General features: G+C 41.4%; 1 protein-coding gene across 3 annotated transcripts in view; it reads left to right on the top strand.

Annotated features, from left to right (window-relative positions):
• Positions 1-18697, top strand: part of PTPRG (protein tyrosine phosphatase receptor type G) — a 501503-nt gene that overhangs the window by 457663 nt on the left and 25143 nt on the right. For all 3 annotated transcript variants that reach the window (XM_088473430.1, XM_088473429.1, XM_088473431.1), the window contains 6 exons: positions 10229-10325; positions 11419-11501; positions 11757-11891; positions 15765-15899; positions 16087-16259; positions 17764-17899. In XM_088473430.1, coding sequence (XP_088329556.1) covers positions 10229-10325; positions 11419-11501; positions 11757-11891; positions 15765-15899; positions 16087-16259; positions 17764-17899 — 759 coding nt within the window. The remainder of the gene's footprint in view (positions 1-10228; positions 10326-11418; positions 11502-11756; positions 11892-15764; positions 15900-16086; positions 16260-17763; positions 17900-18697) is intronic.

Here is an 18697-nt window from a genome sequence, read left to right as displayed (position 1 = left end):
AGCGGTCGTCTATCTGCACTGACTCGTACTTGCTTGAACACAGGTTGTTATGGCACATCAGCTATGTAGTTCTAGGACGTTTCCTTCATTTGTTTATAAGAACACGAATACACTGTTATGGTTGGTTGCTAGCGAGCAAGACGGAAATCTTCTTTTTCTGCTATAGCCGGTTAAAGGGTTCTAGGACATGAACCATTATTTTTGACACTTGATGGCACTGATTATTAGTATTTTATTATTAATAATAATAATATTATTTTTATTATAATAATATATATATTTTTATTTTATTTTCTTTATTTATTTTTTATGTGGAGCCACAAAGTGTCAGTAGCTCTGTAAGGGGGGAAAATTACATTAAAACACATAAATAATTTAATATATTCATTCAGACATTACAGGGAGAACAGAAATCGGTGGAATCTCTGTACAACTACCTGGGGGGAGTTCAATTGTTTTCTCCAGCGGCTCTGACTAATGGGCGTCCGACGGAGCAATTCAATGGCTGCTCGATATGGACATGATTGCCACCGGCTTCGGCATTTCTGCTCGCACCCTCCTGTGCGGACGATCAGAAATGTGCAATAAGTCCTGGTTTTGGGCGCCCACACTGCAGGGTGAGAAGCAAGATGGATGAGGGCCCTGCTCGTGAGAGGTTACAGTCTACACCCAGCTGTCCATATCTAAAGTCTTTGCTCTCTTACGGTGGTGGTGCATGGGACAAGATGACTAGGGCTTGTGGAAGAGCCATATAGGTTGGGGACTTGGAATGCAGATTTCCAAAGGTGCCCTCTGCTCTCATGTCACTGTTTTTTGTTAATGGCGTATCATGTATTATAAACCATAGGGTCAATTACTTAAGGGATGCAATATGGGTTGGAGCCATGCACAGCTATCCCAGTAAGAGGAGGTATGAGGCATTTGGGAAGAAAAAAGGCCATGGAAAGGGGTAATGTATGTACCAGCATGAAGGTAACTGCAGGAATCTGTTGGTGCAGGGGGTTTGCAAATGTATTATTAAAATAGAATAATAGAACTATTACAGATTGCCATAGAAATATTATACATCCATATTTTCCAACGGAGAAGTGTCACGAGCGCTTTCAAACAAAATTGAGGCATGGTCATACGTCAGAGATGCATGATCAGCGCTTCTGATGTGGTGGGCATCCCATTCCATACCACTTATAGCACAGTCTGCCACACATGGCACCCATTAACCACTGCTTTGCAGGGCAGCCAGTACCAGTGCCCGGAACATACCTTACAGGCTGATAGGGACAGAGCTCTGAAATCGGGACTGTCCTGTCTGAATCGGGGACAGTTGGTAAGTATGCGGATCAGCATAATATATATATAAATGTGTTCTGCCCTAGTATAATATTAAACATCATAGAGTATAATATACAGTTTGCATGCAAGTTACCTGAAGGTTGTAAGTGATACTGGAGGTTTGTTTTTCACTTTTACTCAACAGATTTTCTTGACTTGGGGGCTTTCAGGAACTTGCATCCCACCCCTAAGCAGAGCGTATTAGGGGTGAGCGCTATATAAAATGTTATTATGTTTATTTAGCACACACCAGCATGTATGATGCTTTTGTTTGGAGTAGATAAATGCAGCCACATCTGCTGTTTGCATAATACATCTGACACGCTCCCCCTGGCTGGTACAGCATCTGTGCACTGATAATTATTTCCTTTTTCAGTCAGCTTTCATATTTCAGTTAAGAAGTTGAAAGCATTAAATTGGACCTTGATAACCTCCAGACTCAAAGCAAATTAAGACGTAATTTAGGTTCCCCTCACAAGCTTCCTCCTTTTTGATTCAACTATTTACATTTAAAACAATGACTACATTTTGCCGCAATTATGGGTCAAAAAAGTGCAATAATTAGAATAATTATTGATGGGTATCAAATCTGGTGCAGATTTAATCTGACAATTTTGGTGGTTTCACTCAAACTGACCACCTATTGTGCAGTGTGTGGCTGATTCTAAATAATTTAATTCATTGTAGCTGGCTTTAAGAACAATGATATTTACAATTTCACTTTCTTTTTTCTCATGGCTGCCATGAAAGCTTTAGAATTTTGTTCAGTGTCATGGCAACCACAGTCACAAGGCATTTGGTGTAATGAGCAGAAAGGCTTTGAGCCACCCCTCTGAGCTCTGTCTGCTCATTGTTATGTAAAATCCTCCCTCTACTCCTCCCCTCTCAGGCATCACATGACAGAGATTTTGGAAAGGAGCTAATGATTTGAAGTACAGCTATGAAAAATGCATTCTTAATATGTACTTAACGTGCTATTTTAAGAATAAAAAGATAATATATCTACAATGTGGGTTTGAGGCTTTAAGCTTTAAATCCTTTATATACGAGCGTGAGTCAAAAATGATCTGCACTCTGGCTGTAGAATTTTTTTTTTTATCATCTTTCAGAAAAGATAAATACATTGTTTCGACATAATTTCCCTGCTTTTCTACCACTTTGGCCATCTGTCAACAAGCTTCATATTCCCTCATTAAAAAATGTTTTAGGCTGAGCTGCGAGCAACTAATGCACCGATGTCTTCACCCCACATCTCTTGTGCATTATTGCATAGGAAGAGCCATGGCTGATATGCAAATGATTTGCGACATAATCCACTGTCACTCATCTATCCAACAGAATCCTCCTTCATGGCTGACACTTGTGCGACCTTCTTTGAACTTCTCTATCCAGTCATACACACTTCTTCGCGACAAAACACTTTCTCCATACTGTGCACAAAGTCTTCGATAAATATCGGCACCAGACACGCCCTCAGACCACAAAATAAACTCACCGCACGCTGCTCTTCTTTCATGCAAATCACAAGTGGGGCAGCCATTTTTTCCTGCACTGCAGTCACAAATGAACTGACGTAACATGTTCAAACCTGCACAGCGGTGACTGGGGAGACAGTGACCTAGTATGGAGAGCATTGATAAGACAGTGCGGCCAACAGAAGTTTTAATTTAACGGGAGTGCGGATCATTTTTGACTCACCCTCGTAGTTTGCTTTTTAAGTAATGGGCAAAGAGCCATTAAACCCAGGACTTACTACATGTCCTAGTCATACAGATGCAAGTGGTTCTAAAGGCTCCCTGGAACGCAAACATGCAAATCACCCTACACCGCATCATTCTGTACTAGTGGAAACAATTAAATGGTGTATATTGTTTTTGTGCTGTTGCCTTATGAAAGCACCGTGCACTGCAGTTAGGATACAGTTGCCAGTGACCTGTTACGTGCTGAAGAGGGGTGGCTGGCTGGCTCCTATCGTTGCCTTATATCCTTATAGGAGAACTCTGTCAACTGTATTTATTAAGCACTAAAATTCATGTGTGTAGAAACTGCAGTTACCTATCTCCCTCCCACGGCTTCCTAGATTTAGACACCTCCTGGTCTGTAACGGCTGTCTGGCTCTGGGCTAGCATCGCTGTCTGTCTGTGCCAGGAATTGGAGAGGAAGCGAACACACTTTCACATTGAAACATGGAGAGATCTACAGTGTCGGAATTATAATTTGTTTTATTTTTCAATCAAGCTTGCCCACGGTGAAATTCTTATTTGAATATGCTAAGGCCCTAACCTATATTAATATAGCTCTAAAATTAATGTACCCTCTTGTCTTCAGTATGAATAATAAATAAAAAAATTATATATCTCGAGTCGGAAAGTCCCTCCGCAGTGACAAAGGGGTCTATTTACTAAGCAGTGTTAGGAGACAGAGTGAAAAGTGTTAAGGTGCCAGCCAATTAGGTCCTAACTGCCATTTCACAGGCTGTGTTTGAAAAATGACATCTGGGAGCTGATTGGCTGGTACCTTATCACTTTTCACTCTGTCCCCTAACACTGCTTAGTAAATAGACCCCTAAGTGTGTGACACAGTGGCGGCTCCAGAGGTGAGGCTGCAGCACAGTCCAAAATTCAAATAGGGAAGCCACACCAACTGCCACCCCAAATGCTGCCAAACATCGCCAGCCGGGACTCACTGGCAGTTGGTGTGACTCCTCTATTTGAATTTTGGGCTGTCACACACTTAGCACACAATCAGTGTGGAAAGACTTTTCAGACTCCCTGTATATGTATATGTGAATATAGATACATTCATCCCACTAGGGTGGGAGCGAAATTTCGGTAAACTATATAAAAAAAAAACCTTACTGTGGTGCACTGCAAAAACGTTAAACAACACTCATCGGGCTTATCAAAAATCAACCACAGCCAGTCCTGCTTTCAATGTTTCGGTTTGATTTAATCTATCTTCAGGGAAAACAACAAATAGCCTCAATACACCACGCAGCGCGACTTGCCTGACGCTGTTAGTGTCGGGCGTCTTTTTTTTTCTTAGCTGAAAATGCGATGCAACTAGGAACCACCAGCAGACTGTGCTTATTCATTTGATATGAGACACTTTTATATCTGTGTTCAACTGAGTGTGTACGTGAAGCACAAAGGAACGTGGAATTAAAAAAGCTGCGTCCGCTACAGTACATTGTAGCGCTTCGTATACAGATTCAGAGACTCAGTCGCACACATATCAAATGGATCAGCACAGTACTAGTGCTTCCTAGTCACATCGCATTGCGACTTAGGCCCGTATTCAATTTGAGGCGAAAAGTCCAGATTTTTCATCTGCTGGACTTTTCGCCTGTTTTCCAAGCGAAAAAGTATTGCACGCGTGCCCGCTTATCCCCGTATTCAATTTCCATGGACACGAAAACGGGAGCCGGCGAAACTGGAAACAGCGAAAAAATGTGGCAATTTTCGGGAAATCATCCATGCCCAAACACAAGGGATCACTATGGGTACCCCCATTTTTGCATGCTGAAGGGAAGTCGGGTTTTTAAATAGCCGCGGCAGGTGCATAAATGCGGCTATGTAGAAAGTGATGCTCAAGAGTATTTAGCAATTTTTTGGGGGAAAAATAACTATGCCCATCAAATTTGAGGTACTTGAAAATGGGTGCAAGCATATTTTTAAGTCCCTAAAATTATTTTTTTAAATTCTGCAAAAAATACACCTGCCACTATCACCCGCATTGAAGAAAACACCTGCCGAATACTTTGGAGCCCCTCTGGATTAAGTTTAGCTATTTTAGAAGTCTTTTCCCCAATTTTTTTTTTTTTAACCCCAAAATGTAAAATATTTTTTGGGACGGCCCGATTTTTTTATTATTTTTATTTATTTATTTTTTACGTTTTTGACATACATTAATTTTAGGGGCCATTCCCAGGGGTGCAGGCTATTTTTTTTTTTTAAGCCTGCACCCCTAAACACCAATTGTACACAGTTTTTCGCCAGCAAAAGACTGGAGAAAAGTTATCCCCGTTTGTTTACAAAGACTTTTCGCACTGACGAAAAGTCTTTGTAATTGAATACGGGGATAATTACAATAGGCGATAACGGGTTTTCGCATATAATTGAATACGGGCCTTAGATTCATTTTTGGCAAATTCTCTAAGATATATACTTATCAAAATCTATCTAATAATATAGGAGTACGGTCAATAGGGCTAATTCAGCTGAATGCAGATTCCCGAGTGTGCAGAATGGGTCCTCCTAACACTCACGTTAAACCTTGACAGGCAGAGGCATTTAAGAGGTGGTGCGGGGTCTGGCGCCGTTCCCGAAAACGGGCGTATCCGCCCAGTTTTCCGGGAGTAGTCAGCCCAGTATCCTGGGCTTGTAAGCCGCCCAGGCAGAGTAAACTGAGGCTTACTCAGCTGGCTGGCCACCTGGCGTCGTCCACCATCGCGACCATCGACCACCGCTGTCGCGATGCTGATCCCAGCACTACGACCTCCGTCACAGTGCTGGGATCCCAAATGCAGCAAGGGGTGTCATATACCTCCTGCTGCATTTGCATTATTGCTAGGATCGCATTGCAAAGCTGCCTGCGTGCATATATCATATACTGTATCTATAGCCTGCGTGCATATATCATATACTGTATCTATAGCCTGCGTGCATACATCATATACTGTATCTATAGCCTGCGTGCATACATCATATACTGTATCTATAGCCTGCGTGCATACATCATATACTGTATCTATAGCCTGCGTGCATACATCATATACTGTATCTATAGCCTGCGTGCATACATCATATACTGTATCTATAGCCTGCGTGCATACATCATATACTGTATCTATAGCCTGCGTGCAGCATTGCAATTGCGTTTCTTGCTGAATCAGGGACAATATTTTTTTAAATGAAAGTTACGTTCTTGATGCAAAGGAGAAGGGGGATAGCTACACTATGTATCCTGTTACACAGCTGTCAGACAAGAAATGTAAGATAAGGGCTTTGGAGATGATCCAAATCAGCCACACGGAACCAGTTATACAGCACACGCATGATTTCTCTATTGCTGCAAGGAGTTACTCTCTCACCTTTGTCCTAGGCTGCTTTCTATCACCGGCTTACACCCTTCACCGCCACTAAGAGGAAATTCAATTAGCCGTGACCTAATACAACCTGGGCTATATGGGCAGGAAAACCTTGCTTGTTTTAGCTTGCATCCCATAGAAGTGTGCGCTATAAACAGAGCATGCTTTACCTCCTGTAATAAGCCGCTACGTACGCAGCCACACATCGCCAGATCCTTGTGCTTAATTGGCTTAATTAGGTGCGATGTACCGTTGCAACAGCATTTAAACGCCTGCTACGGCACCGCATCTCGCACCCTTCGCTACCCGACCCGAGCCTGGATTTACATCATTTTGCTCGGAGCCCTTTGGGGCTGCGAGCAATATTAGGCAAATCCGGGCTGCCGTAAAGTGCAGCCACTGCCGCGATGAATCACACCGGCGAGATCATCACAGCTAATAGGATTGACCCCCAAAGAGTTACAATCTTGCCCCCTGTGACTGCGCAGACTTTTCTCCACTGGTGAGGGGTGTCGTGTGTGTATATCACCGCTTATTGCAAGATGGCGGTAATGCGGCAGTACAGTTATCTTTGTGTGGCTGTCGCTGGCGAATCTTACCAGTGGCAGTAGGTCAATATGTCCTTTAATAAATCGGTCCTAAAGGGTTAATAGATTGCTATCTGTTTTCTAAACAAAAGATTGTGGGTTCATTTTAGAGCATGGAGGACTAATGTAAATGGAAACATGCATTGGTTATACATAAAAAGGTTTCCCAATACACAAATGGAGCTCCGCTAGGGTTAAAATAACTGTTACAAAAAGCTGTATAATATGTTTGATTGAGCATATGAACTTCAAAAGGCTTTCTCAATAAACATTTATTTAAAATTCCATTCCTCCACAAGAATGCATATTATAATAAGTGTTATAATATGAAACAATTATAATTACGATAAAATGTATCTTTGTAGTTGCCAATACTATGCTGCAATCTATTCACAGCAAGTTACTATCCTCTCTGTATCCACCTGGGTTTAGCTCCTTTTATCCATATACAGGTTAACCAGTTTGCATATAGTCTTGGTAAGCGGCTTAGTAATAAGAACAAAGTGGTATAAAGATGTTACTCACCATACTCCACCAACTAATATATAGCTGGTCAATATGCACTTCGTATCCGGCTCTCACCACAGTTGGATTTGTATTAGGAAAAGAAACACAGTCCCGGTTAGCTTGGCGTCTATGGTATCTCATTCTCTGTCTCCTTTCCGGCAATGGGACGGGAGCGACCCGCCTTCACAGTGCCGGTGACACGTGGGCGCATCAGTTGTCTTGTGTAGAAGTCGGCTCACTCTAGCCCTTTGCTGTAGATATCCTAGCGCTAATGGCAGAGCAAGCACAGATGTAATTGCCGTAGTAGGCTAGAGCAACAAAAACAGGTGCAGTGTCCCAGATGCTCAACGCTGCAATAAATGCTGGGGAGCTTGTAAGCATATAACTGGTAATAGGCTGGTATAATGTAGCAAGACCAGGATTGGCTCTTTGAATAGGACCCTTATCGACGCGTTTCGCTCCTCTCCAGGGGGTTTTTACATAAAAAGGTTGTGAAAATGACATACTTTAAAGATTTACAGTTTATATCTTTATGCCCGTATATCTGCATTATGACTTATATAGTCGTTGAGTAGGATTAAATGCCCTTAGTCCTAGAATATAAAGTGGCATCCTCCTGGTATAGCATGCTTTCAACAAGGACTTCCTGATACAATTTGGCAATACGAGCCACTACCAGGCAGATTTATAGTTGACAGTGGAATCTATTATTATCCTGTCTCTGCCTGAATATTTTCAACTTTGATAATCATTGTACTCCTATCTTCCATCCAGGTTTATACATTACATACCCCATATTACTAGCATTTCATTAGTGGACCTGCCCTTTTATAATGTATGTTTGTATTGTTTAATAAGAATTTTTATTCCTTATATTTCACTGTATATTTCCCTGCAATTGGGATAAATTTAATGTATCAATAAAAGTTACATTTTATTTATCATTTATTCTCTTTCTGTGCGCCCACAACAAACAACTCACTCTTTCCCCCATACTTCATTATTCAGGCTAGTTGTTTAGGGCCGCACCCCCACTATTTAATTAACTATTCAGTCACTGATTACATAGGGCAGGGCTGGAGAGTGGAGCAGGGGAGCTGTGCAGATAAGTGAGGGGGCCTCCATTTTACTGTATCCATTTAACTGTGACCATTTTGTGGACTAGTATAGTGTGTATATAAAGGTTGCATAACAGACAGAGCTGTGCTCCATACTCACTCCTGTACTTTTTTTTGGGGTGGGGGTGGTCTGGCGCCTACACTTTCATCCTGGCTCCTAGATTTTAGAAAAATTTGTCAAGCCCTGATATAGGAGTTCTACAATATTATCAGTGTGCAGATACTACTTCCCATTTCCCTTCCCTGTCTTTGATCGCGTGCTACCAGCAAGGACTTCCAAGGTATTTGTTTGCTCTCCGCTATGTGTTACGTAAGTAGCAGTAACAGGATTTGTGAACTCTAGACCTAGATAGCCGAAATTAGACTTTACAATCTCTTTAGAACGTCTTAAATTGGATTATACATTAAATTAAGCCTTACAACCCCGTGCCACTAATTGCCATAACATTTTTCATTTGTGGTCATTTAGTATTATACTTTATTTTTAAGGCACCACAAAGTTTACGCAGAGCTGTACAGGGACACAGTAACCGTAAAACATTTGCACCACATACATGCACTTTATTTAATTCGGTATCATAGTAACAGTATGTGTGTTATCATAAGTATATACAGGTTGAGTCTCCCATATCCAAAATGCTTGGGACCAGGGGTATTTTGGATAATGTAATATTCCGTATTTTGGAATATTTACATATTATGAAATATCTTGGGAATAGGACCCAAATATACACACAGAATGCATTTGTGTTATATACACCTTATACACAAAGCCTGCAGGTAATTTTATACAATATTTTCAATAATTTTGTGGCTCAAACAAAGTTTGTGTACAGAAATTAAATTCATTTATGTTTCATATACACCTTATACACACAGCCTGAAAGTCATTTTATACAATATTTTTAATAATGTGTGCCTTAGACAAAGTTTGTGTACATTGAACCATCAAAAATCAAAGGTTTCATTATCTCAGTCATGCCAAAAAAATTCCGTATTTTGGAATAGTCCGTATTTGGATATGGGAGACTCAACCTGTAATTAGTAGTATAATCTGCCACCCCCAGTGAGCGCGCTCTGCTATTCATTCGCCTGACACTGACAGCAGAAAGCTCTTCCAATAGGAAACCACTGCCCTGCTATTGCGCCAGCCGTAGCTGGACTCTAGGGGCTGCAGCTGGAGTCCATAGAAGCCGGTTTTGTTTGTGCACACATGCAGCCCCCACCCAGTGTAAGAGGCTGAAGCCGTCACCGCTCCCAACAAAGTTTTTATTTTAAACAAACATCCAATCATACTGATGGGTAGTGGCCGGTTGATCTTAACCATTCAAACTGCATCTACCAAAAAGGTTCCTGGAGCAACGCAATGTTCTGCAGGACTGTAGTGAGTTTAGTAATTTAATAAACTGATGTTTTAAGGAGGATAATAGCTGGTAGTATGAAAGGGCAACATAAAAGTGAATATATGATCCTGGGTGGCACAGTTGGTATAGGTTATAGTATTTAATCCTTGTAATCTACTTTAACAACTGCAGATATGATAAAATAACGGACTGCCTTTAAATATTGACGTGTTTCCTTCTGTCCCTGTGTAGGAAGTTCAGCGATGTACGTCTGACATGAACATCACGGCGGAACATTCCAATCACCCGGATAACAAACACAAAAACAGATATATCAACATTGTAGCATGTGAGTCCCGTGTGTGTGTGTGTGTGTGTCCCAAACGCTCTCCGCGTACAAGGCACCTAGTAGGTCTCCATTACCTGTCATACGAAGACGTCACATTTCCTTCTCCCGTAGCGTGTTCCTTTATCTGCAGAGGAATATTTAATCATTGCACGTTTTCCAGAAATACTTCATTGTTACAAAGGGAAAGGAAAAAAAAAAAAGCCAGCGTGTGTTCCAAGCGCCTTCGCCAAATGTGTGGATGTTTGTTCCCAACACTGTTCCACACACAGTATTAAATGTTAATTAGCTGCTGCTACACATTCCAGCTCCAATTTCCACTGATTGAAAGTAAATTAGAAATGTGCAATATTCATTCTGGGCCGTGTGGAAGATAGAATAGTAGCAGAATATGACTACAGCTTACGTTGTGATATCCTCATTTCCGTACTATTTGATAATGAAAAGACAAAAGGGTGTTTGGTGGTTACTGTTAAAGAGATGTACTTACCCCTCTTCAGTCCTCACCTACCCCGAATCTTCACCATTTTGGTGATGTCCTGCTCAGTTTATCAAAACATGGCATAAATTGTGTTACTTTGGTCATTTGTGGTGATAATCCTGTGTCAGGGTTCCTTTATATGCCATTTACAGATAGATAGTGCTTACAGTTTTCTATATATATATCTATCTTTAAAGCTTAGAGAAACGGGCGAGCAGGTGCCCCATACAACCATTTAATAACTATACATCTTTATATACAAGGTTTTTGGCATAAATTTGTCCAAATAAATATTTTCCGCATACATTTTGATTTGATTGAGTGTAGTGCATTTATATAACCTGTGGGGGTCACTGATGCTACAGTAGTGTAAGCCGGTGATACACACAGCAACAGTGATAATACATCTCAACAAAAAGAAGCTCCATAATTTGATTTCAACACTATATCATCCTTGCACTCACACGGACCTGTTCTGAATTCCTCATTTATAGGGCACTGAAGTGAATAACAGAGGCCCCTGTGGAACTCTGGGATTATTAAAATTAAAATGTTGATGCCCCTTGTTCTATCTCATCATTTGAGTTAATTTTTCGGGTTGTTTTCTGTTTCCAGACGATCACAGTAGGGTGAAACTGAGGCCTTTCCCCGGCAAGGATTCAAAGCACAGTGACTACATTAATGCCAATTACGTTGATGTAAGTTGTCTTTATTCAGCTACGACTGCTACTCTGAATCATCACCAAATGTCTTGTGAAAAGAAGTTAGCTGAGATTTTATTTTTTTAATGTTGTATCCATCTATATATATTTTTTTTTTTAATAATTTGTATCAAAGGACAGTTCACATCATGTATTCCGCCCATAAAAGATATTTCTCTTTTTCTTCTGGCTTAAATAATTAATTTGTTTGCCACAAGGCAGCTTTCATGTTGTGTTTGCTTGTCTTTGAAGGGCTACAACAAAGCAAAGGCCTACATCGCTGCCCAGGGACCTTTAAAGTCGACTTTTGAAGACTTCTGGAGAATGATTTGGGAGCAAAACACTGGAATTATTGTTATGATAACTAATCTGGTGGAAAAAGGGAGAGTAAGTAGCCTGTGTCTCCATACGGCCGTTTTCCACTTCTGGGAATGTACCGATAATGGGATTCTAGAGCTGAGAGAGTTTTCCGAATTTATGGCTGGCGAGCGATTTCTCCAGATACGGTGAATTCCACCAACTTGCACTAACCGCGCTGATAACCACGTGTATTTATAAAGGGTTCTCTACTGGTTAATGTCTGGGAGACACCAGCTATAAATGACAAACTTAAATTTGAAGTACAAGATTATTAAAAAAAAAGTGTTTTTTCTATACCAGGGCTGAGTGAAAAATAATGAGACTGATTTTATTTATTCAGAATAGGATGAATCCACAGTATCTGAACCTTTTTCTTTATCAAAGTAGCGTCCTTCACATTTTAATAAATTTTTTGCAGCGTTTCAACAAAGATTCAAAGACGTGCGGTAGACTGTTTTGTGACTTCACTTTTAGTGTTGCAGTTGTGGCATTTTTCACTTCATCTGTTGAGATCTTCTTTCCACGCAGTTGTTTTTTCAGGGTTGGGAATGGCCAGAAATGACAGGACGCTAAGTCCGGGGTATATGAGGGTGTTCCAGTGCTGTCCCATTAATGTCAGTCAGTGCTACCAATGCAACAGCAACATGTGGTTGGGAATTGTCTTGGAGCAAAAACCACTGTTTCTTCAGCAAATGTGGTCTTTTCTTCCTCATGGCTCCCACGCAAATGGGGTTTCAGGACGTTTGCATAGTAGTCACCATTAATTGTCTGTCCACAAGGAACCCAGTGCTGTAGGACCATACTGTGCGCATCAAAGAACAGCAGAAGCATGACTCTACATGACGATGGAATCACACAGAATTTTTTGGGTGGAGGCGAATTCACGTGTTTCCATACACTGGACAGTTGTTTGGATTTCGGATCATAATGACGAATCCACGATTCGTCACACGTCACAATAAATGACAGTAAATCGGGAGTCCTCTGCGACAGTCGAACAGTGTTCTTGCATGAATAAAATCGTTGTCGCATCTGCTCTTCTGTGAGATTTCTGGGTACCCACCTGGCACACACACGATGCATTTTCCGTTCCTTTGTCACAATATGCTGAACCCATTGGAATGAGATGCCAAGTGAAGCCGAAAGTTCATGTAAAGTTACCCTTCTGTCATTTTGCAACATCTCCGCAGTTTTGGCAATGTTGACGCCTGTAACCGCGGTGGATGGTCTCCCAGAACATGCTTAGTCAGTCACTCACGTATTACCCTCTTTGAAATGCTTTCATCACCGAAATACTGCAGCGCGGCTAATAGTTTCTCCACCGTATGCTTGCCGTAACACTTCATGAGTTTCATGTACGCTTTTTTCAAATTTTTATATATATATATATATATATATATATATATATATCTCCTTTACCGTAAATTTGGATACAGTGTTCTCCCGAGGGCCTTTTTCACGGATGCAGTATCTGGCATTTTTCCCAAACCGCCCAGCTGTCAGTCCATACCAATGTCCATGATTGACAGCTGGTGAGTCGTGGCATCAGACCCCAAAGAACTACCCAACCTATACAAGAGTGCATAGAGTGCCAACCAGCAGAGGGCGCCATGAGCAACAGAAATGTTCACTACTTGGGAACGTCCCTGTCGGAAGAAGGATCCCAGAGGGCTTCCCTCTACTCTGCCTCGACCCTGGCCCACCCCACTCTCTTTGCAAGCACAGCAGACACACAACCTCCAGCTTATCCCCCTGGCTACTTTATAATGCCACATGGCTGGATTTTTTTTATTTGGGGAGAACACAGTTATAGCTATTATAAGGATATTAGAAGTCACATTCTGTGACCATATAAAGATGCATTGGCCACAGGACACTTTTATAGGGGTCACAAAAACATGGAAGGTGACATCTGATATCTAATGATATACAGGAGAGGGAGCATTGTTCCTTATATATACATATTTCATATGAACACTAACATAATGACTACGGAACTCAGCGATTATCAGCCATGACATCAGCTCTCCTTATTTATATGGATGGTATTTGCAGGATTTCTGTATAGAATTGAATCACCTGTATATATGATGAACAAGGCGCATTGGTCACTAAGCAGCCCGATCTACATTAATTCCTGCCCAAAACAGGACAGAGCGAGAATAAAACAAGAAAATAAATGAAGATCAAGGGCGCTGAACCTTATCCTATTATTAAACAAGTGGTGGTACTATATAGTCCACAAGATCCAAAACACAACATCAACCAATGAAAGACTATAGAATCACATAAACACACTTATGTAACACAAAAAATGTGAATCAGAGTCTAGCTATTATCTAGGTGCTAGATAGATGTTAAGTAGAATCTGATTGGTTCACTATGGGCAACACCTCCACTTCTAAAAACCCGCACTTTATGAAATATACCCCTGTGTGTATACGCCTGTTAGTTGGTAAGTGAAGAGGAGGCTCAGATGACAAATCGTACTCACATCGATCAACAGAATAAATATGCTTGTAAAGGTTTCTGATATATCACCCACAATCTTCCCTGTGCTCTTGAAGATATAAAAGGTACCACGCTCACTCTGTGTAGTAGTATAATAAACACATAAAGGTATCTTTTTAGTAGATGAGCATACCCAGACTTAGATGATAGTGGATTCTTACACATCTAGGTATCTAGGGCTCATAATTCAAACGCAATACATCAAAGAAAAGTTGTTAAATTTATTAGACCATAATAAAACACACAAAAATCCAGCATGGGAATATGTATACTCCAGAAGAACCACACCAGATGGTATATGGGTTGGTCACAAAGTAACCTCAGTCTTTCAGTCCGGACAAAAAACACAGCCAGTAGTGCGTACCTTTAAAAGATGATCTAATGGCTATCAATAAGTCCCAGCAAAAATACCTCCTCTGCCAACGCGTTTCGATCTCCAGGATCTTTATCAAGGCATAACTGGTGTGTTTGTCTAAATATTTATACTTCCGCCTGCCAGTCATGTGGTCCCGGAAGTGACATCATCAATTACAAAGAAACAGGTTCCAATCATCAATAAAAAAACATTTTTTTAAAACATCAGTCGTCCCACCCTCGGCGCCACATCGCCAGCTCCGGGACCAGCAGTCCTATATACATGTATATTATCACAAGACAAGTCCTGGGTAACTGCCTCTTTAGCTCTGCCAACTTTTAATAAAATTGTAAATTTGCAACAGTTGATGCGTCAAAGGGTTGTTACCTCTGGTGTAGAGGGATAACGTTCACCACCCCAGTGGTCATTAACATGTCCAAGACCCAGGTTCCCCATAGTCTGGTAAACAGAAAACACAAAGATGAACCAGCTGCCGCGTATTGCTAAAGTATATCCAGGGATTGGTAATCCATCACTTGCTCCCTACAAAGGCATGGCCAAATCTAATAGCCAGCAAATTGTGTCAAGTGCCAAGATTTCAGCACTAAAAAAGTTGCAATTTTTTTTTATACAAAAAAAAAGTCAAAATCAACCTAGTTTAGCTTTAAAAAATCGCTGCTTTAAATATATCGTCTATATCAATGATATCTGGACACTGGCCACATCTCGCGGGCTGTTCCATTGGGCCCACAGTCTCACTGCGCTCCAGGACAGGTAGCTAAATTTGTTAGTCAATTGTAAATGCTGTAAGAGGGAACATGGAGAGCAGGGTTTTAAAAAAATAAATAAAAAAGTTATTTCCAAAAAAAAGAATTTTTTAAAAAATCGGCAGATATTCAGGAAGCAAGGGATCAGAATAATTAATTATCCAGTTTGGACGAAGATCCTGGTAATGGGATCTCTCTAGAAAAGAAGAATGTAGATTTGCCATTAGGAAAACTTTTCTAAAAAATAAAACCATATTCCATTTTCAGAGGAAATGTGATCAGTATTGGCCGACGGAAAACAGCGAGGATTATGGGAATATCATGGTGACCCTAAAGAGCACGAGGGTGTATGCCTGCTATACAGTGCGCAAGTTCACCATCAGGAACGTGAAAATGAAGAAGGTGAGCAGCCATATCTATTACTGTATCATGAAAATCAATCTGTACATTATCCATGATGTCTTCTGAATCAACTCGAATATGTATTTGATTTTCTTTTCCCTCTTTCACCTTTATAATCTATTTAGCGATACATTTTGGAATGCACAAAAAACACTCTATACATTGTTTTGTTTTCTTTACATGGCAGGGTCAGAAGGGGAACCCTAAAGGTCGTCACAATGAAAGAACAGTTATTCAGTATCACTACACCCAGTGGCCCGACATGGGCGTACCGGAATATGCACTACCTGTTCTCACCTTTGTACGGAGATCATCTGCCGCTCAGCTCCCTGAGATGGGACCGGTGCTAGTACACTGCAGGTGCGTGACTGCGTATTGCGTGTAGTATTGGCATTTGGCAGTGCATTGAAATCATTGGCGTATTGCTCGCCTATAGAGTTTAGTAAACGGAGAATATGAATATCCGCTGCCTCTGCTAGTACACTTTAAAAATAAAATGCCAAACCTGACTCGTGCCTTACCATACACTACAGTAGCACAACCTTAAAACTGTACCACCAACTAGTAATCAAGGAGTATGAAAACCATTTATGGGCTAAATATAATTTAGAAGCTACTGTACACAGGAGGGACAGTAGGTGGCGCAGTTTCTTACATTGTGACCATGTACTAGACTATTGTTGGGTAATTCTTCATGTTATGTTATGACGTTTACCGGCACTGACTGCAGTGAAGTATATACAACAATCTTTTCTGTGTGTTGATGGTTGAACAGAGAAAAGCTTATTCTGAAACCAGCCAAAGGTTCCAGACGGAGGGAACCCCAAAAAATGTTTTTGTTTTTTTTAATTTGACGAACTTAAGATGTAGTAAAGGGGTGAGCTGGAAGCACCAACTAGACACAGTGGTAGATGTAGTAAGTGATAGGGCGGCTGGCTGTGCAGCCTAATTTTGAAGCTTTGAGAACAGTAGTAAAAACGCAGAGATGGAAATTTTAACTTGACAACACTGGTGCATTTTGTTAGTCTGAGGTGCCGTCCCACACAGCTCTGACACTGGTGCATTCTGTTAGTCTGAGGTGCCGCCCCACACAGCTCTGACACTGGTGCATTCTGCTAGTCTGAGGTCCCGCCCCACACAGCTCTGACACTGGTGCATCCTGTTAGTCTGAGGTCCCGCCCCACACAGCTCTGACACTGGTGCATTCTGTTAGTCTGAGGTCCCCCCCCACACAGCTCTGACACTGGTGCATCCTGTTAGTCTGAGGTCCCACCCCACACAGCTCTGACACTGGTGCATTCTGTTAGTCTGAGGTCCCGCCCCACACAGCTCTGACACTGGTGCATTCTGTTAGTCTGAGGTGCCGTCCCACACAGCTCTGACACTGGTGCATTCTGTTAGTCTGAGGTGCCGCCCCACACAGCTCTGACACTGGTGCCTTCTGTTAGTCTGAGGTCCCGCCCCACACAGCTCTGACACTGAAATGGTGGTGGATTGAACAGTGTGAGAATGTGCGTAAATGCATATAGGGCAATAGCACAAGGGCACTTTGTGTGTCAGACCTAAATGATGTCGCTAGTTCTTAGTGAACTGATAAGATCAATTTTGGTTGAGCCTCGGTGTGACATGTCTGAATGGTTTACGCAGGGTATTCCCGTTTTGTCTGTTGATCTGTTTAACTCTGAATGAAATGACTCAACCGGTTCAGCGCGAGCTGATGAGTCCTACATACTACAACCACAGGTCCCTTTTTAGAACCTTCTGAAGGCCGCCATTTTCTATTCTGTTTTAATATACCCTGATGTGAGTGTTATTGTAACGTAAATGTGTGACGTCCCACTTCTTCTCCCTCCTCCCATGTTAGTGCTGGAGTTGGCAGGACGGGGACATACATTGTTATTGACAGCATGCTGCAACAAATAAAAGACAAGAGCACAGTTAATGTTCTGGGGTTTCTGAAACACATCAGAACGCAGCGGAACTACCTCGTCCAGACAGAGGTAACCTTGTTTTCTTCTTACTGTGCAATGGTGTAAATGAAGGAATGGTAAATGTGCTTATGTTTGTTTGAAGGTGACAGTAAGGTGTATCTAGTCTAGCGGTTCCTCAGGAGGGGGGATAAATATATGGCGATCCGGTGATAGGCCGTGTACACGTCCACTCATTGCTAAACTAAACATGCAGCATTGTTTTCATTGCGCATATTACATGTACAAATGACACTGCTCAGTACTGGCCATTTGGATCACTCTTCTATATAGAGGTTCTATTGTTGGACAGAGCTGGACGCTGTGTATATCTGGGTGGCACTGTTGCTGTTTCAGTCTATATTTGGACCTTTTTATGTTAAAAAAAAAAAAAAAGAAAATAATAAATGGACTTTGGGACACCCATGTAACATATTTTGTGACTCCTATTTTAAAATAAATATTATTAATCAAGATAGATCAGCAGGCAGAGATCCTGCTGATCTATAAAATTAAGGCTTTGTGGTAACAAAAACCAGGATCGGCAAACTAGTCCTTTATATAATTTTATTGTTTTAATCAGGTAGTCAATGATATAGGCCACAGGTTCCCAAACTCGGACCGCAAACAGTGCATGTTTTCCAGGTCTCCTCACAGAATCACAAGTGAAAAAATGAACTCCACCTGTGGAACTCTTAAAATGTGTCAGTGAGCAATGAATACACCTGTTCACCTGCCAGGAGACCTGGAAAACGTGACCTGTGTGGGGTCCTGAGGACCAAGTTTGAGAAGCACTGATATGGGCATTCTTCCCCTGCTTAAAGGGTACTA

Source organism: Taudactylus pleione, unplaced genomic scaffold (assembly GCF_031769625.1).
Source record: "Taudactylus pleione unplaced genomic scaffold, aTauple2 ptg000135l, whole genome shotgun sequence".
Lineage (NCBI taxonomy): Eukaryota > Metazoa > Chordata > Amphibia > Anura > Myobatrachidae > Taudactylus > Taudactylus pleione.
This window is presented reverse-complemented; position numbering and strand designations above follow the sequence as displayed.